Here is a 25,946-nt window from a genome sequence, read left to right on the forward strand (position 1 = left end):
GGACTAGACCGCCACGCTACCCGGACGCCCCCCAACACCCACTCTGAGCAAAACTCAATCATCTGTTGCCCGCTGAGTAACAGCAAACAAATCAATGAAACCCACGGACGGGGACGGTGGAGTTAAACCAGAAGGTAACATGCAGAGCATCGCTACCCTGTGGTTCGTGTCAGTAACGTACCCCCTTTTGCCTCCGAGAGAGAGAGAGAAAAAAGACCATGTCTTACGTGGGCGAGGGAATTTGGGGGTATTTTGGCAAGGAAAGCAGAATATTTGTGTTGGACTGCCAAAACGTGTGTTGTCGACAGACACAGACGTTGAACGCACACACACACACACACACACAGACACACACACATGGCTGTCACATTACTCAATGCACCGCCCCAGTGAGATTTCTGCTTCCCTTCAAATATGAACACGCCACACCACATAATATACAAACTAAGCACACACGTCTTTATTGTTATGACTGTGAGGACCTCCTCCAACTGTAGACAGTCTCTAATGCTTAAACTTAACCCCCACCGTCACAGCCATAACGTCAACCTGGTCCAAACCTAACGCTAACCAACACCGAGAGCGTTTCTAAAACCCTGGACCAATCCATCCTGGTAATTCCAAACTTGTTGAGCACTTGTCTCCTCTAAGCACGTATAACAGCATGCCTAGAAACACACATTTTCATGTTTCTTATTTTTTTTTTTGTTAAACTAGAAATTATGAGACAAGGACATCCGGGTTAGCGTGGCGGTCTATTCTATCACCTACAAACACGGGGATCGCTGGTTCGAATCCCCGTGTTACCTCAGGCTCGGTTGGGCGTCCCTGCAGACACAGTTGGCCGTGTCTGTGGGTGGAAGGCCGGATGTGGGTATGTGTCCTGGTCGCTGCACTAGCGCCTCCTCTGGTCGGTCGGGGCGCCTGTTCGGGAGGGAGAATTGGGATGGGATGGGACGGGATGGGATGGAGGGAGAATTAGGGGCTGGGGGAATAGCGTGATCCTCCCACGCGCTACGTCCCCCTGGCGAAAGTCCTCACTGTCAGGTGAAAAGAAGCGGCCGGCGACTCCACATGTATCGGAGGAGGCATGTGGTGGTCTGCAGCCCTCCCCGGATCGGCAGAGGGGGTGGCTCGGAAGAGTGGGATGATAGGCCGCATACAATTAGGGAGGGGGAAGAAAAAGGGGGGGTTCCAAAAAATAAATAAATTACGAGGGGAAAAACTACTTTAATAACCAACTACTATCATTACCAATAACCATTATTATTACTATACTTTACATGTACACACGCCAGATTCCACACAAGAGATGAGGCTGAAAGGCTACGAGGGGCAACGACTTATCAGGCTTATTGAGTCGAGTTGCACATAACTTCTAACACACCTCAGCAGGGATTACTTGACTCCATATCTGCTGGAATATTGATCGCTGCGGCCAGGCCTTAAATTCTTTGCCACCAGCTGCCTTGTGTCTGGGACGCTGTGTCGCCACAGACACACACACACACACACACACACACACACACACACACACACACACACACACACACACACACACACACACACACACACACGTGATCTGCCTGCTGCTCTCAGCAGTCAATAGCGCCTGTCTTTGCACGCTCGAAGCTGCAAGTTTGCATCAGCATGCAAACGCACTACACACACACACACACACAGAGTTTTACCGTGTATGCATGCAAACACAGACACACACGTTTGCATCAGCATGCAAACTCGCACGCGCGTGCGCACGCACGCACACAGACAAACACACACACACACACAAACACGGTCAAACTCCTTCACCACTGCCACCCCAGCCTCTTGACGTTGTCTTCTACCGGGGTGGTTTGTGGGAGTCACGGGCGAGCTTTGGACGGAGAGGGGTAATCGGGATGTGTCGTCGGTCTCCGCCGTGACGAGAGGACACTAGTTACGCCGACGGGGGACGCGTCCTCCATCCTGACGGCGGGGATAAAAGACGCGATTGCATACAACGAACTGTGCTCAAAAGGCACGTTTCTAGCCAACCTGCTGGGCGGAAGTGACCGCACCGGAAATGTCACGGAGCAGAACGTGCCCCGCGAAACGCCGTCATGGACTCGTGCAAGAAAGTAGGAGCGTTCACACGGAGTCCATCCGCTCATGCAGACGCCTGGACCGGAGTCGAGGACAGAGACGAGAGAGGACATGTTCAGCGCACACCACGTGTATCTGGTGGCTGACAAAATGTTTTGTTTTTTGCACTTTCGCAAACATCTGTCACCTACACGAGGCTTTGCGTCCCGCGCCTATTTTCCGTACGGGAAACAAACAGTCTCGACGGAGGGTGACAAGTTGCGTCGGCAGGAAGAGCGGCGGCGAGGACAGGAAGCCCTCACTCAGAAAGGGTACGACAGCAACGCCGACCGTCTGTTAGGAGATCCGTGTCAACATCCCGGCCTGTATTTACACCCGGGCCTGCCCCCAGCTGCACGCACTTGGGAATCTCTCATCTTAATCATCTTAAGCTGCATATTTATGCAGAGCATTTTATTTTGGGGGGGGGGGCAAGTCGGTCAGAACACCTAAGCACTAAAAACACCCACGTAAGCCCTGCAACTGTATGGCAGGAGGTCCGAGGTGTGCCCAAAAACCGAGTAAGCAGCAATTCATACGGACTTTTATTGTTGTTGATTCAGACATCAATATCCTGTTGGGGTGCTGTCAGCTTGCATTCACCCCGACATAAACATCTGAGAGGGCAGAGAACTCCTCCGGACATAAGCCAATATGGAGTAAACTGAGCATTGTGGGAACTGCCGCGGTGGGGTGAACTGGTCAATTTCACACGCACACACGCACGCACACACACACACATTAGGGGGAAAAATCAAAACTAACGCGATAATTTATGTTACAGTTGCCAAGTCGGAAAGGTGGTTTTTTTTTCAGGACCTGATTCTAAAAATCTGTACTTGAAGGATAAGTCCAGTTTTTGACAAATCTCTTGTCTTATTTTTGCAGTTTTTGCCATTGTGTACATCACTTAAAAAAAAGACACGTTTCAACGAGTCCAATTTAACCCAGTTATCTACACCATGTATTTGAAAGAGCAAATTAAAGTGCAAGCTGAAAGTAATCATATGAAATATCCAATAAGATCAACGGTCAGTTGCATTGATGAGCTACTTTCTGGTTGACCTTGCAGGAATGACCAGGCCATACTTAGCATAGGTGGCAGTAACCATCAAAAACTACCTGGCGAGAGCAGTCTCGGAGACACAGGTGCGAGGATATCATGCACACCGTATAATTAAAGCGTAAAGAGTTTCTTATTGTTGTTGGCAGGACAGATTTAAGGCTCGTGTTCAGTTCTCGTGTAAGACGCCGTGGTGAATCTGTTTAGCGGGGCTGCCGCGTCCAAAAGCCCCAAATTGAACCCAGTCAGCAAAATGATATTACAGCCCATATGCATGACGGCAAAAATAAGATGGGAAATAAGACCCAGGTTGTAAAAAAAAAAAAATGTAATTATCCTTTTAAATCTTCTGGAAATCTCAGTAGCACATTCCCAGGGCCTCATAAGGGCAAAGTGACAAAGCAAAGATGATCCATATTGAGGCTGCGAGACTTGCAGAGCTGTCAACTGTGTTTATGCCTTATGCAACCCTTACTGTTCCCCACTAGTCCTCCATCTGTGGACAAACATACAACTTGGGGAGACAGGCGGTGTCTGTTTGTGCAAACTCAAGCGTATCCTGTGCCGTGTATGCACCAAGTGGAGGGCCGCCGGTCCGCGGGCCCTGCATGCTTGTCTCAGGCCTCTGTGTAATGTCCAGGAAATCGCAGGCAAAACAGAATTGAACATTATGTAAACAGTTCATGACTACCTTCTGGCGTAGCTTTCCAACTCCCTATTTGTATTTTCAATTGTGTTCTTTATGAGTAAGTTTTGAGGGCGGAGTGGGCAGATTCAAGTTTGCCCCTCTGGGCATCAGAGAATTGTTGATATCATCGCTTAAATTAGTAGGATTTATCTCCAAACAATGTTTGATACTGAATCAGTTGTTCACAGAAAATGTCCCACCTCTTGAATTTATCTTCATTAAAAAGTCCCCATTTCATATCTTGCCCATATGTCATTTTGTTTGTGTATGACTATAGCTTTTTGTGAGTTTTGGAAAATAAGAAACGGGAATTTGAGATATTGACCAATACGGTTTGCACAGGACAAAACCAATGCTGTTTTTTAATTTCAAATAAACTATAAATTTTAAAGCATATTACTTCAACAACAGGTTCAGACTTCTGTAAAGCTGCATAATATGAATAACTCTTTCATTAGAACGTCTAACCAACCCGTACAATGTAAAGGTCACAATTTGTTACAGCTCCTATTGGATCCGAGTGTTAACTAAAGTGGTTAAACTCACCGACCAACATCCATATCAACTCCTGCCTGGAACAGGAGCTCTGGCTTTAATTTTCCCCTCCACACCACAGCTGAGATATTTCTGTGAGGTCCAGCTCAAAGGGCACCATTATAAAACCTAGCCTGAGACATCCAACTATGTTATTATAAAAGAGCAGAAACAGAAATAGCTTCAATGCCATCCAAGACACCAATCATGGGGACCAAGCGGAGGAAAGATCACAATGTGAACTATTACAAACATTTGGATCGGCAGGCCTCATGCTTTCCAGCCACTACTCTTCAAACAGCCAAACCCACTGTTTTTCTTGAAGATTGAGTTACTAGGCACAGCTAACCAAAATAACATATTTCATATCTACTAACATTGACCTTGGATATGAAACAGGCATTGCTGAGGGGGTTGAAGTAGGTATTAACAGAGCTTCAAATATAGGTTGTAGTTGACAGCTGAGTGCTCCTCCGGACAGGGTAGGGACTACACCCTGGGATCTGAAACCTGGCTGCACACCTTTAAAGCAGCAGTAGACAACTTTTTTACTTTAACTCATCATTATGAGGTAAGTGCTGATTGCACAGTGAGACGGCTGTAGAATAATGACACTATCGACAATTAGATTGGTCCCTTATAAGCCTCACTTTCACTATGCAATCCCCCCCCCATTTTTCTCCGAACTGTACTTGGCCAATTACCCCATTTTCCGAGCCGTCCCGGTTGCTGCTCCACCCCCTCTACCCAGGAGGGCTGTAGACTACCACATGCCTTCTACAATACATGTGGAGTCGCCAGCCGCTTCTTTTCATCTGACAGTGAGGAGTTTCACCAGGGGGACATAGCACATAGAAGGATCATGCTCTTCCCCCCAGTTCCCCTTCCCCCCTTAACAGGCACCCCGACCAACCAACCAGAGGAGGCGCTAGTGCAGCGAACAGGACAAACACCCACATCCGGCTTCCCGACCGCAGACACGGCCAATTGTGTCTGTAGGGATGCCCGACCAAGCCGGAGGTAACACAGGGATTCGAACCGGCGATCCCCATGTTGGTAGGCAACAGGATACGCCACCCGGACGCCCCACTAGGCAATTCTTTCTGCCACCGAGTACAATCTCATGGAAAAATGAAGATTCGACTTACAGTAGAAAGGAAGTGTGTCAACCATTGCGCAATCAAAATTGAAGAGGATAGAGCTTTACTTTTCCCCCGATAGCTATTGGTAGCTATCCCCCATAGCAGAAATCATGGCTGGTGGAACAACCGAAGTGACAGTGGAAACTCTACTCAGCAAGAAAAAAATTAACCCAAAGGAGGCAAAGGAGGTGATGAGGGAGAGTGATAGAAGCAGAGGTAAAACAAGCGTGAAGCTCAGACAAGCATTCACTCGATGGAATGATCTCCAGTGTTGTATCGAACACTGTTTCCCTGTCGAGATCTGTATCCCCCTAACCACATGAAAATGTTCGCATGAAGACATGTTAGCTATCGGTTACAGTTATGTTAAGATACGCATTAGGTTAAGTTTAGGGTTAGGTTGAGGTTAGGTTAAGGTTAATCAAGCATCCTGGCGTTGTATCGAACGATTTTCTACTGCTGCTTTAAAGTCAGACTGAAATCAGAAATCAAATTTAGCTTTTCATGTCTGAAAACCCCAAACACACCACAATAAAACATTAACAGTGATTTGCTTGTAAATGACTCACATTGTGTTTTTTATAAACCTTTAACCACACCTGTTCACAATTGTCTCAAAAACTGAGGGAGTGGTCTAGTCCTCATCAATCTCTGTGAGCTGACCTTTGAGTGACAAGTATAAGCAAGGGTTGGTGGTAAGGGTAGGCAGGGTTTCGTATTTTGATGATTTGATCTGACTGGCTGTATGTAAATGAGCGTGTCTGATGACGTAATGTATTTCAGGAAAACAAAAACAAGACTAGACAAGACAAAACCTAGTATATGGCTGGTCAATGTTCAAAATTGTGACCAGTTTGTTACAGGGATAGTCAGTGGTAGTGTCTATAATGTTAATTCCTGGATATGAAATGTTCATCTGCAATTTGCTGTAGTGATCCCAGTCATAAGTGTTGTTAAAGTGTACTGAAGTAGCATATCACATGACACAGTTAAGCTACATGCGAGTAAAAAAGAAAGGTTATAAATACAGTTGCAGGAACAATACTTCTTACTCATATATTGAGATGTTTGATTTGAAGTAGAACTTAATTGTAATTATAACTAATCATCTATTAACACCCCCTCCTCTTTCATCTGTTTCTACCTGCGGATGTCTCTCGTTTTTCTAAGACTCACTCTGTACTGATGAGCAAATTCACAAAAAAATTGCGAGGCTTTTGCAGCTACTAAACCTGCACAAGTAAGACAAAAAGAAACCATGTAATTCCCAAAGCACCCACAAAGGGTGAAATACACCCCTAATGGCGCTGCCGTACAATCTGGCTCAGCACACTCTGTAGGGTAGGCTTACTGTGCATGAACACAGTTGCTCAAAACTACCTTGTCAGTCAGTGTACTAGCTATTGATGGAGACGGATGATGGATGGAGAGTAAGTAGTTTGGTTATAAACTAAGAGAAAGACTTGGTTTGTCATTTTTACGTCTTCTTGTTGACTGTAAAAAGGTAAGAAAAAATGACAGCTTTTCCTTGCATTCTTGTCCAGAGTAAGCTGTAGGCATGTCTATATGGACATATGCTTGCTAGGTAGCTAGTTAATTTAGCAAGCTATGCCATGATTTTCTTTATACTTTAATCCCAGTTCATATGATGGCCTCCCTGAAATAAAACAATTTCATGTATGTTTGTGATATGACAGGTTTAGTAAAGCCAACTAGAACCAATTTAGAGCTCATGTACTAGCTAATGTAAAATTCAGTTGTAGGTATAATCATACCAGTGGCAAATGGATATTTTCTATTTATTTTTGGCCAAGTACCAGTAATAGTATCTTCATGCATGCTCAATAATCCAGGTAAGGAAATCACAGAAATTTGAATCAGTTCATCTGGACACATTGTTTATTGACAGAAACGTTTCATCACTCATCTAAGTGACTTCTTCAGTCTCAACTACAATACATCACAGTCAACATCATAGTCCACAGAGACTCCTGCCTGATCTCGTCCGTCAACCTGTCCATCACCATTGCAAACAAGAAAGGGCTCAGAGCCGATCCTTGATGTCATCCCACCTCCACCTTGAACCCATCCGTCATTCCCACACCACACCTCACCACTGTCACACTGCTCTCATACATATCCTGCACCACTCCTACATACTTCTCTTCCACTCCCAACTTCCTCATCAATACCAAGCCTCCTCACTCAGCACCCTGTCATATGTGTTCTCTAAATCCACAAAGACACAATGTAACTCCCTCTGATCTTCTCTATACTCCTCCATCATTCTCAAAGCAAACTGTAGTGTTGTTTCATGGCATGAAACCATACTGCTGCTCGCTAATCATCACCTCTCCTCTTAACCTAGCTTCCACTACTCTTTCTCCTGACTTCATCCTGTGGCTGATCAACTTCATACCTCTTCAGTTACTACAGGTCTGCACATCACCCTTATTCTTGAAAATTGATACCAGTTTTAATAACAATAATAATAAACTTTATACAGTGCTGTTCAAAACAATATTACAAGGTGCTTTACAATACAAGAAATAGTACATACAGTCAAGATATATAAAAAAAACATAATGCATAAGATCTGATCTGCTTTACAGAACAAGGTAAAACAGTCAGGATAAAAATAACAAGAACGTAATTAAAACACAGAACACTGAACCCGATAAAACAAAGTGTATGATTATGACAAGTGAAATAAAAGTGATAAAAGAGAAATACAAATTTGGCCAATGACAGATTTACTCCAAAAAGCCTTCCTCTAACAGCAAGTTTTGAGAAGGTATTTAAAAGAAGGCACTGAGTTTGCTAACCCTCATGTAGGGGGTTCAACAGTTGTGGAGCTCTAACAGAAAACGCCCCATCAGCTTTTGTAACGAGGCTGGCTGAGGGACCAGTTATAAGGTCCTACCTGAGGGGCGCAGGCAGCTGCTGGGCTAATGGGGTGTGAGTAAATCTGTGATACAGGTAGGAGCAAGGCCATGTAGGGCTCTAAAAGTAACGGGTAAAGGTTTAAAATCAATCCTACACCTAACAGGTAGCCAGTGAAGCATTGCAAGAAAGGGAACGACTTGTTTCTTGGAATTTGTCAACAGTCTGGCTGCTGAGTTTTGGATGAGCTAGAGGCAGGAGATGGACTTTTGACTGAGCCCTGAATACAGGGAATTATAATAATCCAGATGTGACAAAATGAATGCATGGATGACTTTTCCAACATCCGTTTGAGATAGAAAATTTTTAATTTTTGCGATGTTCCTAATTTGGAGAAAGCATGGCTGTACTACCTTGGTGATTTGTGTGTCAAAACAGATCCCAGAGTCAAAGAATCCCCTCAAACTACAGGCGGAGTGCTTGACATTGGCAGACAGGTTCCCAAGATTATTTTTCAGGTCAGGTTAGGGGCCAGGTTAGGGGAACCCGAATAAAAGGACCTCAGGTTTGGACTCATTGAGCTAGAGCAAGTTTTGTGACATCCAGCATTTAATATCGGAGAGACAAGCCATAACAAGTTGTTCTGTGTCACTACCAGCAAGCGGGACATAAAGTTGGGTGTCATCCGCACAGCAGTGAAAATTAATATGATTACGGACGATCTGACCCAAGGGAAGCATGTAAATGGAAAATAATACTGGACCAAGAATTAACCCCTGGTGAACATCACGTGCAAGGGGGGCTGGGGATGAGGAGAATTCTCTCATTTTAACAGAGAAAGATCTATCGGATGGGTAAGATCGGAAGCAGGCAACAGCAGTGTCCTTAATACCCACATAGTTTTCCAGGTGATCTAAAGAATGTCATGGTCAACCATATCAAAAGCAGAATGCAATTCTAGCAGAATTAAAACTGAACAAGCACCCTAGTCAGCAGTGAGCAGTAAGTTGTTGGTAACTTCAACAAGAGCTATTTCTGTGCTGTGGTGGGCAATCCTGATTGATATTGCTCAAAGATGCTAGAATTATGCATGTGTGCAATTAATTGAGAAGCAAAGGAATTTTCTAAGATTTTAGATAAAAAGGTAAATTTGAAATTGGTCTAAAATTGGGGTTGAGGGTTGACAGTGGCCTTCTTCAGGAGAGATTGGACTATTGCATGTTTAAAACTAAATGGGAACAAACCGGTAGACTGTGAGCAACTGATAATGGAGAGAATTTGTGGGCTGACTGTCTTAAATCCCTCTTTCAGAAACCTAGTGGGAATGGTGTCTAATTGACAGGTGGAAGACTAAGTGAGAGATTAACCCCTCTAACAGAGAAATTTGTTTAAAATGAATCAAACTGGTGGAGGGTTCAGTGCAGATGGGAAGATTTCTCATCACAGGTGAAATGTGGAGCCTGATGTCATCTATTTTATTAAGGAAGTGGTGGAGGAACTGCTTGCATTTTTTCAATGGATGCTTCCAAAGGCTGGCTAGGAGGGGGGTTAAGCACTAAATTTATTGCCTGAAATAAAACCCCAGGGTTGCGGCAGCTACCAGCAATCAAATTGGAGAAGTAGGAATGCCTAGCTTCCTTAACTGCATTCTGATAAGGAAGCATTAAACGTTTCAGTATATTAAGACATACCTTAAGACATACCTTAAGTTTGTCTTTCTTCCATTTTCTCTCAGCTTTCCTGCATTTCTTCTTTAGGTCCCTTGTGTGCTCATTAAACCAGGGGAGGGCGTTATGTTTGACTCCTTTAACTTTGATAGCGGCAACGTCATCAAGGATCGTCTAAAAAGTTCTATTAAAATTACCCAATAAATAATTTACAGAGAGATCCTTCTGATTAAGGGTATTACTAGCAGGAGACGCTAAAAACCTTTTGCTAAAACTGCTAGCTGACTTGGAATTAGAAAACCAAGAGCGGATACAGGTAGATGGCTCCTGAGCAGGAAATGGAAGCAAGGTGTGGAAAATCACAGCTTTTTAATCAGAGACATTATAATCTAACAATCCAATATCATTAAGACAAACAATATAAGACAACACAAGATCAAGAGTATGTCCCCTACTGTGAGTTGAATTTTTTACAGATTGTTCAAGATTAAAAGTACATAAAATCAGTAGTACAACAACACACAGTGGGGCAACAAACGTGTAAGTCTAGTGTTAGCTTTAGGTAGTCTATCGATTAATATATAGAGTATAGGATGCTGGCCATATAAAAGAAAACCCAGATACTCAGAAGAAGAAAAAGTATAACGAGAGACAGGGGAGCATTTGTAATTATTATCAAAAATGACAGCTACCCCACCTCCACGGCCCGACAGCCTGGGTTGATTAAAGCAGGAGTAGTCAGGGGGACACGCCTCAGTTAGCGAGATGCAGGAAAGCTGAGATGTATCCAGGGCTTTACCAGCAGTCAGTAATAAAAAAAAATAAAAATATTATTGGTCATAAAATCTTGGACTCTTTAGCAAGTCCAAGATTTGTTGTTGAGACTTGTTAGCAAGGGCTCTCACATTAAGTAAACAAAACACAGCAGCAATGTTAGAGATGGCTTCAGCAGTAGATACAGTTAAGGGTGTAATTGATGTTGAGTAGAGGATATTCCCGATTTTGTTGTTGGAGTGGGCGGGATGGTAAGTTTGCTCTTACTGTAGATTTAGTAGAGCCTCTGGGTCTATAGGTGGTACAGTTTGGGGTGATCCTAATAGGTATATTGTTGATGGAGGAGTGCTAAGCAGGACCCAGAAAGAGATGATCATCAATATGGGTGGGCGTGGCTTCTAGTACAGTGTCGTGCTGAGGTAGGTATCAATCAGAATTAAGAACAATTTCAGTGGTGGCTGGTGCTAACGATTTTTGGGGCCTACATTGTCCTTCTTAATAACTCTGTGACTGTGTGGACATTAAAGCAGCTGTCAGGTGTGCTGCGCCAAGGTAAATTGCGCACCCCCCCCTCAAAAAAAATAAATAAAAAATAAAAAATTGTTAGCACCAGCCACCACTGAGCAATATACTGTATGAGGTTCTGAGCGAGTTGTTTAATGTCCTTTTTGTTTGGGTGCCGGCCATCTGATTTATACAGTTCATGTCTGGTCCAGAAAGTCAAAGTTGCTAATAAAAACCTTCCCAGTTGCAATGCAGAAGGTTTTTAGCCATCGTGCAGACTACAAATGGCACTTGGAAAAAAATTCAGGTTTTGTCCAGGCTCTGGATTGTGATTGCAAAAGACTAATTGAACGCGGTGTTTGATTGATTGTTTATTCATAACGTCATTTGTGCCCACATGGAAAATTAGAATATGAGCTGAGGGGTGGAGATCTGTGAGCAATGAAGACAGTTTGATCATGTCTGCAACTTTGCCACCAGAGAGACAGTAAGTAGGTGACAATGCCTGGGAGTTCAACGGATCTTATGATGGAGTCACCAATACTAAGGATTCCAGGTTGCCTGCCCTTACAGCCCCCTTTGTACATAGGAAGTTTGGAAGAAAGAGGTAGCTGGATGTCATTAACCACATTAGTTGAGCCAGCTTCAGGGACAACAGAGTTGATCAAAAAGAGTTTCACCTGTTAAGACGCGCCTGCAGATGACTTCACTACTGACCAGGACAGTGTCCGTTGCTCTGCTGAGCAGGTGGGTCGGCAGCTGAGGGCTAGCAGCAGTGCACTCAAGGTTGGAAACAGCAGGAGGGGAGAGGTATCAGCGATGTTTCCCAAGGGAGGCCGGGGTCGTCGGAGAGCTTCGACGCTTTCTGCTATTGTTGGAGTGGGCTGGGGCCGGCTGCTCCGGAGTTGTCTGTGTATGTGTAGCCATTAGCTCAGGTAGCTGTTCAAGTGGAGCAAAAAAGTTTGAAAGCGGGACAGGGTCATCATCCGCGTCTGGAGAGAACAGACTTCTTGGGGGGGGGGGGGGGCTGGACAACCGGAAGGGCTGGGAGTGTCACTTTTTGTTCAGACTCTCAGAGTTGTGGGGAGCATCCAGCTGCAGCAGATCTACCCAGGAGAGAAGCAAAGACTGCCACAGAAGGACGTCATCCAGAAGGCTCTCGATGGAGTGGAGTTCGGATCGGAAGACTGAACAGCTCAGACTCCATTTAGGCAGAAGTGAAAATCAATCATCCTGGGTACGATGTTAAACTGCAACCGCCGGGTCGTCGGCGACTAAACCGGCACCCCCACTTCAACCCTTGGGTTGCTGTGAGGAGGGGGTGCGGACACCTGGCAGGACTAAAAACAAAATCTGTCAAAGGGCAGATGAGTTCCTCTGTGAACCAAGGGTCATCCATACCTGGAGAGGAGATAGGGACCACCAGATACTCCCACAACTGAAACACAATGATGACTCAACCAGTTGAGGCATCAGCTCCTACGACCTCCATAGGTTACGGTGTCCATACTTGATCTACTCGCCCTGCTCGGGGTCCTGCGACTACAGATGACATCACAACTTCACGCATTATGATTGGGTAGGGGCTTGGGTAGGGGCTAGTTCAGTTTAGGAACAGTGGGAAACAGTAGATTGACGTTAGATGCAGCTCAGGCCTTCGGCTCTCGCTCACGTTCGCTCATCCAGGATCCCCCCCCCCCCCCGAGGCTGCGGCCTCACTCCTTAGATGCAGCTCGGGCCTTTGGCCCTCGCACCTTTACTAACCAACTCTATGTCAACGTGGATTGTAAAAAAACACACGGCTAAATAACTATAGAGCTAGCGTTAAACAACATTAGCTAGCAACATAATCCGTGACGTCATATGTAGTCGAAGGACCCCGAGTCGATACTGTACCCGAACAGAAATGGAACCCACAACGGAACTGATGATGATGATGATGATGATGATGATGAAAATCAAGGAGTTTGGATCTTCTGATCGTTAAAATAATTGCAGTGCTTAAACCTACTTAAAAGAAACTAACAGCTGGATAAAAATAAACTTTAAAATCACATAAAAAATCCAAAAATAGCAAAAACAGAGATCCCGCTGACACAGGTGTACGCCGACCAGCAGATTGAGGCAAACCATAAAATCAATTAAAATAACCCAATGGTCCCAAGGAGTTGTTAAAAGTTTTTAAACGTTAAAAGCAAGCAGAGAAAGAAACAAACAAACAGTCAGCTGGGAACCAGAACTGGAAGTACACTTCCCCCACGCCTCAGGCATCCTCCCACTTCCCAAAATGTTGTTAAACAATCTAGTTAAAAACTCCACTGCCATCTCCCCTAAACACCTCCATGCCTCCACAGGTATGTCATCTGGACCAACTACCTTTCCACTCTTCATCCTCTTCATAGCTGCCCTCACTTCCTCCTTGCTAATACACCGCACTTCCTGATTCACTATCCCCACATCATCCAACCTTCTCTCTCGTTTTCTTCATTCATCAGGCTGTCAAAGTACTCCTTCCACCTTCTCAGCACACTCTCCTCGCTTGTCAGCACATTTCCATCTCTACCCAGACAGCAAACTGAAACTGAGCCAGATTCGGGCCAGATGTATTACAGCAACTGGCGCGGAACCGCAAAACGGTCTTTTTGCACAACGGGCCAATACCGGTGCGGATCCGGATTATGAATTTGTACTGGCTTTGGGCCGTACCTGGCCCAAAGCCGGTACAGATCCGCGGTAGGCACAGGGTGGTCTAGGAATGGATGTGATTGCTATAATGATTTGCCGGAATTGGCGCAGAGGCGGGGGGCGGTCTAGAGGCAGGTGTGATTCCTATGCGGATCTGCCGGACTGTGGGCATTTCCGGCCCAGTGTTGGGTGCTATGAGGGTATCGTTGATCACCCTAACTTGTTGCATATCCTTCTCAGCTCGGTCCCTCTGTATAGCCAGTAGGTACAAGTCCCTTTCTCCTTCCTTACCTCTCATACAACTCACCATACACCTTTTCCTTTTCCTTTGCCTTTGCCACCTCTCTCTTTACTTTACGCTACATTCCCTTGTACTCCTGTCTACTTTCTTCATCTCCCTGACTCATCCCACTTCTTCTTTGCCAACCTCTTCCTCTGTATACTTTTCCATACTTCCTCATTCCACCGCCAAGTCTCCTTGTCTTCCTTTTTCTGTCCAGATGACACACCAAGTACCTTCCTTGTTGTCTCCCTCACACTTTATGCAGTGGTTGCCCAGCCATCCGGCAATACTGCTTAATATTATGGTCTGTAAATGCTGGTGAATATAGTATGTTGGGGAGAAGGGTGTGGTGATACAATGTACATTTTGAACTCAGTATTATTTGCATATGGCTGTGAAGAAAATGTAGAAATTCAACGGGGGCCGAAGGCGAGGGGTTGCGGTGCTCATGTCCCACCTCTAGAACCCAGAGATTTTTAAAATCCCTGCTCCACCCCTGTCATGACCAATACGTATGTCCAAAACACAGAAAATGTGCAATTTTGGATGAAAACCATTACATAAACTACCTGTAGACCCAAGAAAGCATGTTTTATTGTATCAGAGCAATTTTTGCTAAAGTGGGCCTATATGAGTGGATTTAGCAAGGTCGCTGCCGAAATCAGCATCCCGAGGTCCCCTGTATCTTGTGGCAGTTATTTGACTGAATTATGAGCAGCTTGATACTATTTAGCCAACCAACCAATTTATGAGATACGATCAAACATTATCGACGGGTTACACCGACTGAAATCAGCAGCTGTTTTGAGTGACACAGACAAATCTTATAATCTGTGTGCAAATATACACATGCTTTGCATACATATGTGAATCACACACACGCACACACACACACACACACGCACAAACAAAATGCGCACACGCATGCTGATCCACAAGCATTTAGGAAGCTCACATATGCAACAACAATAGTATGCGGGCACAGCCACACACACATCAGACCACACACACACACACACACACACACACACACACACACACACACACACACACACACATACACACACACACACACACACACACACACACACACACACACAAGCCCTTCCAAGGCCACTGTGAGTGGAGCTAATATGCTTCCTGCTGTGAGCACACCCTGCGACAGAAGCAAGATACATTGCGGTTTTAATCATTTTTGTTTCACAACGGCTCAGAGAACAAGGAAAAGACAACACACTTCCCAGCTGGCCCGTCCCCGCACTCACAGACTTATGACACTTTAAGAAACCTCGGTTGTTTACTCAGTGGGGAAGGGAGGAGGCAGGCATAACAGACCGGCAAAGTATCCTTGGCTCTCGTTATATTTATTTTTACTTAATATTTTCATATGGTAAGACTGAAGCTTGACACATTCTTGTGTTTTTTGGTTTTTTTTTTTTCTTTTAAGATCAATTCGCTTCCACACACCGCCCCCAGCAGTCGTGAACTTTTGATCCGCTAGTTATTATTTTACCAACCGATCACTTATTTCTTGGGGGGGGGTAGATGAAGTTGTTGCAGTTGCAGAGCAGTTCAGACAGGAGAGCCGAAGGCCCGCTGGATGCTCACAACCCTGGGCTGGTCCATCGATAAACACAGCAGATAGCCTTAACAGAATCCCGATCTTTTGCTGCTGGAGAGATCCAGTCAATAGCCGCTTGTTACGGCGCGCGTTCGAAACCCGGTTCTGTCTTGTGGCGGCTTTACGGACCAGCCTCGATATGCACACGGACAGCACAGAAAGCTGCAGCCTGTGTTGTTAAGTTTAGATACGGCGGAGGGAAAACGGCTGGGAATCTAAATGTTTCATCCCCCTCTCCACTTGGATGACTGATAGTGACGAGGGCACTCATCTCAAGATGAGTCGTTCCCTTTTTTTAAACCCCCAAACAGTAACATCACTTGAAAAAACAGTCACAGGAACACTGGGGGGGGGGGGGGAGAAATGAGAGAGACAGGGAGAGAGAAGGGGAGGAAGATTAGCATAGCGGCTGTTGGCTTCAGAGCTACTTAAAACATGTGACATTAGTGTGACTTCGGCCCGCTCTTTCCACTGGTGGTCAGCGGTGCACATGTTAATTTGGATTACCACGCAGGACCTCCGCTGGTTTTGAACGGCTTCCGCCCGCCACGCTCACGGGCTTTGCCAGTGTGGCAATGCACAGGAGAATATGGATGGGTTATGCCTGCACATCAATAAAATATTCATGCAAAACTACTCAGAAGTCTGAGGAGGGTAGAGCACAAATAGCACCTCAGGAAACAGGGGAAGCCTACAAGACGTGAGAGAAAGACAAAGAGAGGGGGAAAAAAAACAGAGAGAATGAGAATGCAGAGGAGATTTATACGTAGCTGATAAAAAAAAAACGAGTTTTAGTGGAAACAGGAGGACTTGTTTTGCATACTTTTAAGAGCAGATACAAGAGAGCGCATTTCAGAAATGGTGTTATGGAAAGTCTGGCTCGGTTTAAAAGCATAGGTTCAGGTCAATACCAACCAACCACTGACCCGATATTTGTGTTTCTCTTCGCAGCGATGGTATCGCCCAGTATACGCTGATATACCCACAGTGTGGAGCACATTTAAAATTCCCCCACTAACAAACAGTGATGCAGTTGCTAATACTAACGTCTCATGGAGCGTAGTCTGTTCTGAGCTGGGGTTTTTTTTGCAGCGTAATAAGCGAGGTATTCTTGCAGCGGTTTGGAGCCAGCCGTGGTTCACCCCCCCAATCACTTCCTGTAGATGCCACAAACAGCCCCTCCTGTTTGACTCCACAGCTGTGATGGTGAAGGTGACGGTGACGATGACGGGGGCCCACAGAATGAGCTACGCTATGCCTCTATGTCTGGCCCAGGCCCAGACCAAATGCCTTAATTATCCCCTCCAGTCTGAATACACAGCGAGAATAGGACACATCTGAGTTTCTGCAGTTCCTGTAGCAAAGACACACACATCCAAAAGTAGCTGCCCCTCAGCAGCAGCAACCAAATCTGAAAATCAGGGACTCACCAATTCAAGATGAGGACAGGAGGACAGGCTGGAACCTGTTTCTAGAGCACGATAAGGGTAATATGGTTGATATTTACAATAATAATCCATCCTTCCATCCATTATCTTAACTGCTTATCCTGCGCTCAAGGTCACGGGGATGCTGGAGCCTATTCCAGCAGTCATTGGGCGGCAGGACACCCTGGACAGGTCACTAGGCCATCACAGGGCCAACACACACACACCCATTCATACCTAGGGACAATTTAGTACGGCCAATTCACCTGCCCTACATGTCTTTGGACTGTGGGAGGAACCCGGAGCCCCCGGAGGAAACCCACGCAGACACGAGAAGACCATGCAAACTCCACACAGAGGACGACCCGGGATGATCCACCAAGGTTGGACTACCCCGGGGCTCGAACCCAGAACCTTCTTGCTGTAAGGCGGCCGCGCTAACCACTGTGCCACCGTGCCGCCTACAATAATAATAATAATGATGTTATCTATATAGCACTTTTCTAAAACAATGCATTTGTAGGTTGTTGTTTTTTTATTATAAATAATTATATCTTTATTTTATTTTATTTGTTATTTTATTTTTTTCTATTTTATTTATTTATTTATTTTTATGGCGACAGGCATGGGCGCAAGTCCATGAATACTGGGATGGCATCCAGTACTTTACCACCGCCCCCATCCATTGGGTTGGTGGTTTGGTCAGGAAGGGCATCTGACGTAAAATGTTGCCAAATCATTATGCAGATCGACAAGACCATACCAGATCGGTCAAGGCCCGGGTTAACAGGGACCACCGTCGGCGCTGTGCCCTCACAGGCTACCAGTGGAAACTGTCAAATCTGCTGTGGCGACCCCTGAGGAACAGGGAACAAACCGAAAGAAGAAGAAGAAGATGATATTTTTTTATTTCATTTTCTACTTTACTGCCAGGATGAAAACCCACATTTATCGCTATTGTACCAACATTTGAAAATAGTGTAAAGAACATGTGGTCGCTGCTAAAAGGTAATACTGCAAGTCAGAAAAGTCTCTCTTGTAACTGCAAGAAAAATCAGTTAAGACTCAAACAGGACAAAACACACAGAAAACGTACTAATGTTGTTAAATACTGCTGTGAGTGTTTGTGCCTCACTTTTTTTAATGAGGTCTCACATCAAGTTCCCTTTCCCAGTGTCAAACGGCATGGTTGACACATGCGCCAAATAGTAAAGTAAGTAATTTTAGGCCAATAAAAGAGTCTGCAAATTATTCCAAAGCCATCAGGCATTGCAAGCAGTTTAAACGAATTGGTAAAAATGTTGAAAATTATGCATACACACAATGTGCTCCCTTTAATCGAACCCACGCCTGGTTTCAAAGCTGGGCAGTATATTGATATATCAATATTATGCTGTGAGACTAGATATGATCTGGGATTTTGGTTATCATAACATCATGATACAACTTACAGTTTTTTGCAATTGCTAAGACACAAAAACTGGTACTCGTGGCACAATTATTGAAACCGCTAACTTATGTAGCCTTTCTATTGACCTGGTATGCTAAACCATAAGCACGTTCTCTACTTCACACTCACTTTGCAATTCTAAAACACACTTTTTGCAGAACACTAAACACAGTTGACTATGTTAGACACATAATTCAAAACTAAAATCCCTGTGTTTATTTTGGAAAACACTGCCATACAAATGCCACATCCATTTACCAGTTACCCAAACCAAGCCCTCACAGGGGGAAACACTTATGGCTAATTTGTTCACTTAGAAATCAGAGCTTGACCACAATAAATAGGCTACAGGTTAGATATATTGGTTTGGGCAACAATGGTGGCCAAAATTGGAGAAGGAAGAGGACGAGTCAAATCCGCTGTGGCAACCACTGGGAAACAGGGGACAAGCCAAAAGAAGAAGGAGGAAGAGGATGAGTAAGAGGAACCATCACGGATGAAATCAGGGGCCACTTTGGTCGACTATGTGGACCACCATGGGTTGGGGTTTAGAGAGGCTGGGTAGAGGGTGCAGCTTAATCGGAGCCATTGCACTGTAGCAGGTATCATCCAGACATGTCGAAATGAGAATAGGTAAGTAGACCTATCCTCTATATACCATACTACTGAGCTCACAGAACTGCACTGTACTACTGGACAACTGTATTATAGTACCACTGTATATCAGTAGGTATAGTAGCTTACAGTAACATTTAATTTCATACTGAAAAACCATTATCATAATGTTTTTGCAGAATTACTAGACAACCCCTTGCTCGCGGAAGAAGATGGCTGTTTACCCTAGAGCAGGAAGAGTTCATCGTAATCATGATCAGAGCCGACAACTAAACTATACATGACAACTAAAAAAGCATACATGACAACTGCGACGGCACATCATGACTAACAACATAACGGTCAGCAACACCCATTCGATGAGCTTACCTGCACTGGGCCATCCCCCGAAGAGGCATCAGCTATATACATTAAGTAGCCATACAGGGTACCATTTGAGCACAACTCTGACAGAGTGAAACAACTACGCTATGAATATGTGCAAGTAAGCTATGCTGTCCTCTCATTGATACTGTATTCCAGTGTACTGTGCAATACAATATTGACTATGTCTATTCATACTGTCATATAATAATGTTTTGTCTTGCCTGTTTCAGAGAGTGATGGAGCTAGATGTTGCTGCAGTGGACCCCAAGTTCCTTTACATTGATGAAGCTGGCTTTAACCTTGCCAAAACAAGGCACAGGTGAAGAAACATCATAGGACACCGTGCCCTCGTCAATGTTTCTGGACAGCTTGGTGGCAACATCACAATATGTGCAGCCGTTAGCCAAAATGGTGTCATTCATAACCATGCCACTCTTGGTCCCTTCAAGATGTGTGGCAAGATGGCGGCGCGAATTCACGTTTGCAGCGGCCTCACTCATTACCGTCCATGCAGTGTCTTTGTCCACATCTTCGTTTGATGGCTGGGAGAGCTGGCGCTGGATCGGCTGGGAGAGCCTGGTCTGCTGCATCCTGTGGGCCCAGGGACCACGGCCCTGCCTGGAGCTGTGCCCGGCGAGGAAACACCGAGGGCGGTCTTATAGGACATGGAAACGGGGCAGGCTAAGCTAACTGCTAACCCATGCAGACCGGCAGTTCCGATAACACCGAGGGTGGTCTGGTGGTGGCCTTGCCTAGCGTTGACTGTGTTTTTGGTGGTGTGTGGGGAGGTGTGTTGAAGGTTTCTGGCTGGGAGAGCTGGCGTTGGATCGGCTCGGGGAACCTGGTCTGCCGCATCCTGTGGGCCCAGGGACCATGGCCCTGCCTGGAGCTGTGCCCGAGGAGGAAACACCGAGGGCGGTCTGACAGGATGTGGAAGCGGGGCAGGCTAGAAGCTAACTGCTAGCCCTTGCAGACCGGCAGTTCCAACAGTCGTCCTGGCTTTCGTTCTCTCAGACAGTGATTTTTTTTTTTTTGGTAGTTTGACATATGTGTTCTTGTAGTTTTTAGATACGTGTTTTTGTCTTTGTGTTGCACTGCTGTGGGCTGGGATTCAACACTCACCACATCACCACCTTCCTCGACATCCTACACAACACACTTATTCCCAGTTATCAGGGGAATGGACCAGAGCAGTCCAGGTTTGTTGTCGTCTGGGACAATGTAGGTCTCCAGCGGATTACTCTGGTACGCACGCAATTGGTTCATTGACCACCCACGATTTTTGGTACTTCACCTGCCTCTCCATCCCTCACTCCAATTCAAGAGTTATATTCGGCGTGGCATTGGAAGGTATATGATCGCCAACCCCACCAATGCATAGCCCCTCTCCAGGCGATGGAGGGGGCCTGTGTGGTGACATTGATGGGGGAGCATGCCAGGGCAGGAAACGTCACTCCAGACCGCACTTCCCCCAACTGTCTGGCCAGAGCAAACATGGCTTGTGATGTCGATGAGGTGCTGTGGCCAGACCCAAATAGGAGACAGGATGCCCCCTAATTCTTCCTTCAGTTCACAGCAACAAGCCTATTTATTTTATCTTCTATTACAGTATATCCAGCATGTGTTGTGTTACTGTTCATGGCAAAAAAAAATCTACCTTGTATTTGTATTTTATAGTGTTTATGTAATAAATATGCACACATAGCCTGTCTATTTATGAAAATACATGTACGTGTGAGCACAGTGGGCTGCTGTGCCATGCACACTGGAAACACAGTAGATACAAGCTAGCAGTGTTTTCCATTTATCACATCAGTGTGTAGTTGGCGTGTAGAGAATTATTCATTTGATATTTGTGTGTCGAGTTTTGATGCAAAAATACCAAATAGTTTTGGATGAAGTGTTTTGGTTTTTCAGGAAGTGTGTGACGCTTTGCATGTTGTGTGTGTATGTGTGTGTGCCTTTGAGTTTTGTGTGTTAAGTTTTGTCAAAATGAGCCATAGTTTCAGAAATGGTGTCTAAGCATTGATAAAAAACAAAACAAAAGTGTGGGGCGTCCGGGTGGCGTAGCAGTCTATTCCGTTGCCTACGAACACGGGGATCGCCGGCTCGAATCCCCGTGTTACCTGCAGCTTGGTCGGGCGTCCCTACAGACACAATTGGCCGTGTCCGTGGGAGAGAAGCCGGATGTGGGTATGTGTCCTGGTCGCTGCACTAGCGCCTCCTCTGGTCGGTCGGGGCGCCTGTTTAGTGGGAGGGGGAACTGGGGGGAATAGCGTGATCCTCCCATGTGCTATGTCCCCCTGGTGAAACTCCTCACTGTCAGGTGAAAAGAAGCGGCTGGTGACTCCACATGTATCAGATGAGGCATGTGGTAGGTCTGCAGCCCTCCCTGGATCAGCAGAGGGGGTGGAGCAGCGACCGGGACGGCTCGGAGGAGTGGGGTAATTGGCCAAGTACAATTTGAGAAAAAAGGGGGGGAAATCCCAAAACATTAACCTGTGTTCTGTTTTAGCTGAGTGAAATGAACAACGGATGTCTCTACCTGCTTGGTCATCATATCCACAGTACTAATTATCGAAATGTTCTCGTCTTCCATGTTATGGAAGCGCCAACAGTCATCCCCAAAATATCGCCACATCATCGGCAGAGGTTTGCGATATATGATGTTGTCCTTATCGCCCTACCTGGTTGCAGCATAGAGTCAAAGGACAGTGGCGATAAGATAGTGGTGGACAAAACTGGGTTATGAGTTAAGTAAGTGGACAGTAGGTATTCCACAGCCTGCTGTATCCAGAGGGGAAGAAGCCCTTTTTCTATTTTCAAAGAACAGATAGGAGTCCACACACACTCACACACACACACTCACACCAGCACAAACACTATTGGTGGTCCTCACATTCCCCCCGTCAGTCCGTCCCAGCAAGCTAGCATCTCCTTACCCAACAGCTTCTGTCCCCTCTGTGGTTTCCAGGCCTCGTCCCCGTCGTGCCCTCTACTCCGCTAACGGCTCTTTCCCTGCCTCCCCCGTGGCTTGTTTCCAAGCTTCCCTCTCTCTCCTGTCTGCAGTCTGTCTCTCCTCTCACCCGGGCCAGCGGTATACACACTCCCGATAGTGCGTTGTCCGAGACAGGTGTCGGCAACAATCCCCGCTACTGTATTTTTACGTGGAAGGCCAGCGCCTTTGCTACTCGGCAGCGCCGGAATGACTACACCAGATAGGTCCCAAGGTCGAGAGAGCTGTCAGGCCCAGCTCTGAACTCCTCATCTCCCGGCGCCCCTGCGGGGGCTGAGAAAATGGGCAGAGGTGTTGGTAAAGGGCCTTCTGCTGCTCCGCGACTACCAGGGAATTACTGGCACGCACTTTAGCGCGCAGTTGATTTTCGCCTCTCTTTCATGCTAATGTTCTTTTGTTAACCTTGTTAAGTTGTCTTAGGTTCGCACTTGCGAGAAAAGGCATTGCAAGCGGGGATCGTCCCTAATAAACCCTTAGCAGATACAATAAATCGGTGGTGCAAGTCGAGGGGGAAAAAGTAACAACGCCTAAACGGTGCCTTTCAGTTAGAGGCAACGTTGGAGTCTGATTTAATGTACTTCGGCCAAACATTACTGTACTTGAAATGCAATTGAGGAAACGGGGCCTACGAGAGGCCCTCATTGTCTACGTAGGTGGTGAGTAGATGGGAGCAGGAGTAGCCCGCGGGGAGACATTTGGGGAGATTTGCTGGGCTGTCTGCAGAGGAAGATCGGTATGTGCATACTTCCCTCTGATATATCTGTTTATTTCTACAGCACGTCTAAACAAAAGAGCGAGCGGGGAGGCCACTTCAGCCTGACAAAGGTCACATTTCCTTGTGAAGAAAAACTGCTTCCTACCCGCCGGCCGGGGCCCTGCTTGAAGAATACAGCTCACCAAGGAATAGCCACGGCTGGAAAAGGAGCCAAGTTGCATCCGAGTGAACGGTGCCGACCCTACCGGGGCCAACCCCCCCCCCCCTTAAGTGAGCCGAGAGAAAGTCACAAACGTAGCCGCCGTGCTGCGGCTGAGATGCCTCGCCGAGTGTCAGTAAGCCCCGGGTAACTTCAACACGTGCTGCTTATGTGTAGGCTAAACTGTAGGCTTTACCCTAATTATCGGTGGAGTTAGCGGGGAATTAATCCACTTCCCTGCAGGCTCCCAAACACCTCGAACAACCGCTGAAAACAAAATAAAGCCCTTAACCATACGACACTTAAGAGAGCCGAGCGCCCGGCATACAAATAAGCCGTAAGACTCTCCTGCAAACAACTTTCTGTTGCGGATAGCGCGGCCGTTAATCAGCCGTGCTCACGGCTCAGAGTTAGTGGTTGGAACTTGTCAAGGCCCCTTTCCGTGAAGTATCTGCTTTTATTCAGCGAAGGAAGGACGTCAAGACTCTGGCGAATAAAACAGTCTATTAAACCGTCAAATCTCTGCACCTGCAGGAGGGATGGTTATCAGCCGCTCTGCAGCTTGAAGCGCAAGCCCATTTCATCTACAAAGACCGCAGACAAACACGAAGAAAGCTTTCCCCGCTCCGAGCGCAGATTTCTTTTCTCTTTTTCCTTTTTGCATAACTTTGAATATAATGCAAACGGCATCCTTGGAGCGCACGCTGCAAGGCGCGAGGTTCCCGCACGCGGCAAGTCGCATTTCTTTAATGCCCACAGAGGAATAATACACCGACATAACTCACATTATTTAACACAGTGGGGGTACCGTTGACCTACCCAAGGCCAATTCCTTTAACAACATAATGAAAGCTATAATTGAACATGCTGTGTTGTGGTGCACGTGGTGTGCTGACGCTGTTGCCCACCCGAGTCCTCTGAAATGCAGATTCTCTTTGCAACCCTGAGCAGGTAGGCACGCTTATGGTTACTCAACCACTGTAGTATATGCGGCACCGCAGGTGTGCCATAGCTGAAATACTTCAGCACTATTAGGTTGAGTAAGTAGAAGGAGCCGACCTATGCAAAGAAAATCTGTAAGGCAGGGGGGGGGGTAGCTGTGGACAGGGTTGGGGAGAGAAAGCGAAGTGGTGTTAGTGCGCATGCGCCGGCTGGGGTTACTCCACATGTCGCGCTGCGGCAGGACGTTTCAGCAAGGTAGGGGAAACGGTCAGAGCACCGGCAAGGCAACGTGAAAGCATCCCAACTTGCAGACAGTGAGTTCTTTAGCGGTCCAATGAAAAGAGGTTGGACCCTGCGAGAGTGTGAACTGATATGGGGGATGAGGGGAGGGGGGGGTTGAGTAAACAGTCAAGCAGTTTGTTGGCGAATGTCGCCTACTTACAGTGAGACAGTTTTGTTGGGTAGGAAGCTTGGCTGCAGCGTGTCCATTAAGTCCACATCATCACAGACGACTTTGACTCGGACGTGCTGCCGGCTCAGCTGTTTGGACCTCTCGGCTGTGCAGTGACAGCTGTCAATGATCAGATCCGGGCAGTTTCTGTTGGCAGAGCACGACTTCCACAGTCCGACCATGACGCACAGCAAGCGCAACAGTCTCATTTTAAACGTGGCTTAAAAAAAAAAACAGAAAAAGAAAAAAAAAGTTACGACGACGAGTCCTTATTTCAAGTCACGTCTTCCCAGTCTGCACGATAACAAGTCGAGACCATTTCACATCGTCTTCCCGGCGCTGCACCCAAAGTCTGAGAAGTCCCCAATTCAGAGGCTCGTCACCTGCCGCGGCGCACCAGTTGAGCAGCTCGGGGATCACCCCTGCGATTCGGAGAGTACGGCGCGCGGACGGGGTGAAGCGTCGACAGCAGCACCGCCAACAACATGATCCACCATTTCTACCACGTGCAGGGGGTACGGGGGTCCTCCAAACTGTCCCACACCGCACATTACCAAACTTTTACTCTCCCGGGAAAGCAGAGAAAAAAGAAAACTTTCCAAAGGCAAAAGTAAACAACCAAGCACGAGAGTTTGCTGAGGGGGGCGGCTGAAATAGGATGGGTAATTACATAAGACACGCTTAAGACGCCCGGAGCACGAGTCCTTATTAGGAAGCTGCGCGTCGTGTTGTCAACAGGTTGCAGATTCTCATCATCCACTTCTCTGCGCCCTTGGGCTTGGTGTTACGCTGCGCCC

The 25,946-nt window shown here is 46.3% G+C and overlaps 1 protein-coding gene across 1 annotated transcript in view; it reads right to left on the minus strand.

Annotated features, from left to right (window-relative positions):
* The window catches only part of LOC130122850 (adhesion G protein-coupled receptor A3), a 247,878-nt gene extending 222,520 nt beyond the window's left edge, over positions 1 to 25,358 (minus strand). The window contains exon 1 of the mRNA XM_056291892.1: positions 25,141 to 25,358. Coding sequence (XP_056147867.1) covers positions 25,141 to 25,358 — 218 coding nt within the window. The remainder of the gene's footprint in view (positions 1 to 25,140) is intronic.
* Between the last annotated feature and the right edge of the window lie 588 nt (positions 25,359 to 25,946).

Source organism: Lampris incognitus, chromosome 13 (assembly GCF_029633865.1).
Source record: "Lampris incognitus isolate fLamInc1 chromosome 13, fLamInc1.hap2, whole genome shotgun sequence".
Classification (NCBI taxonomy): domain Eukaryota; kingdom Metazoa; phylum Chordata; class Actinopteri; order Lampriformes; family Lampridae; genus Lampris; species Lampris incognitus.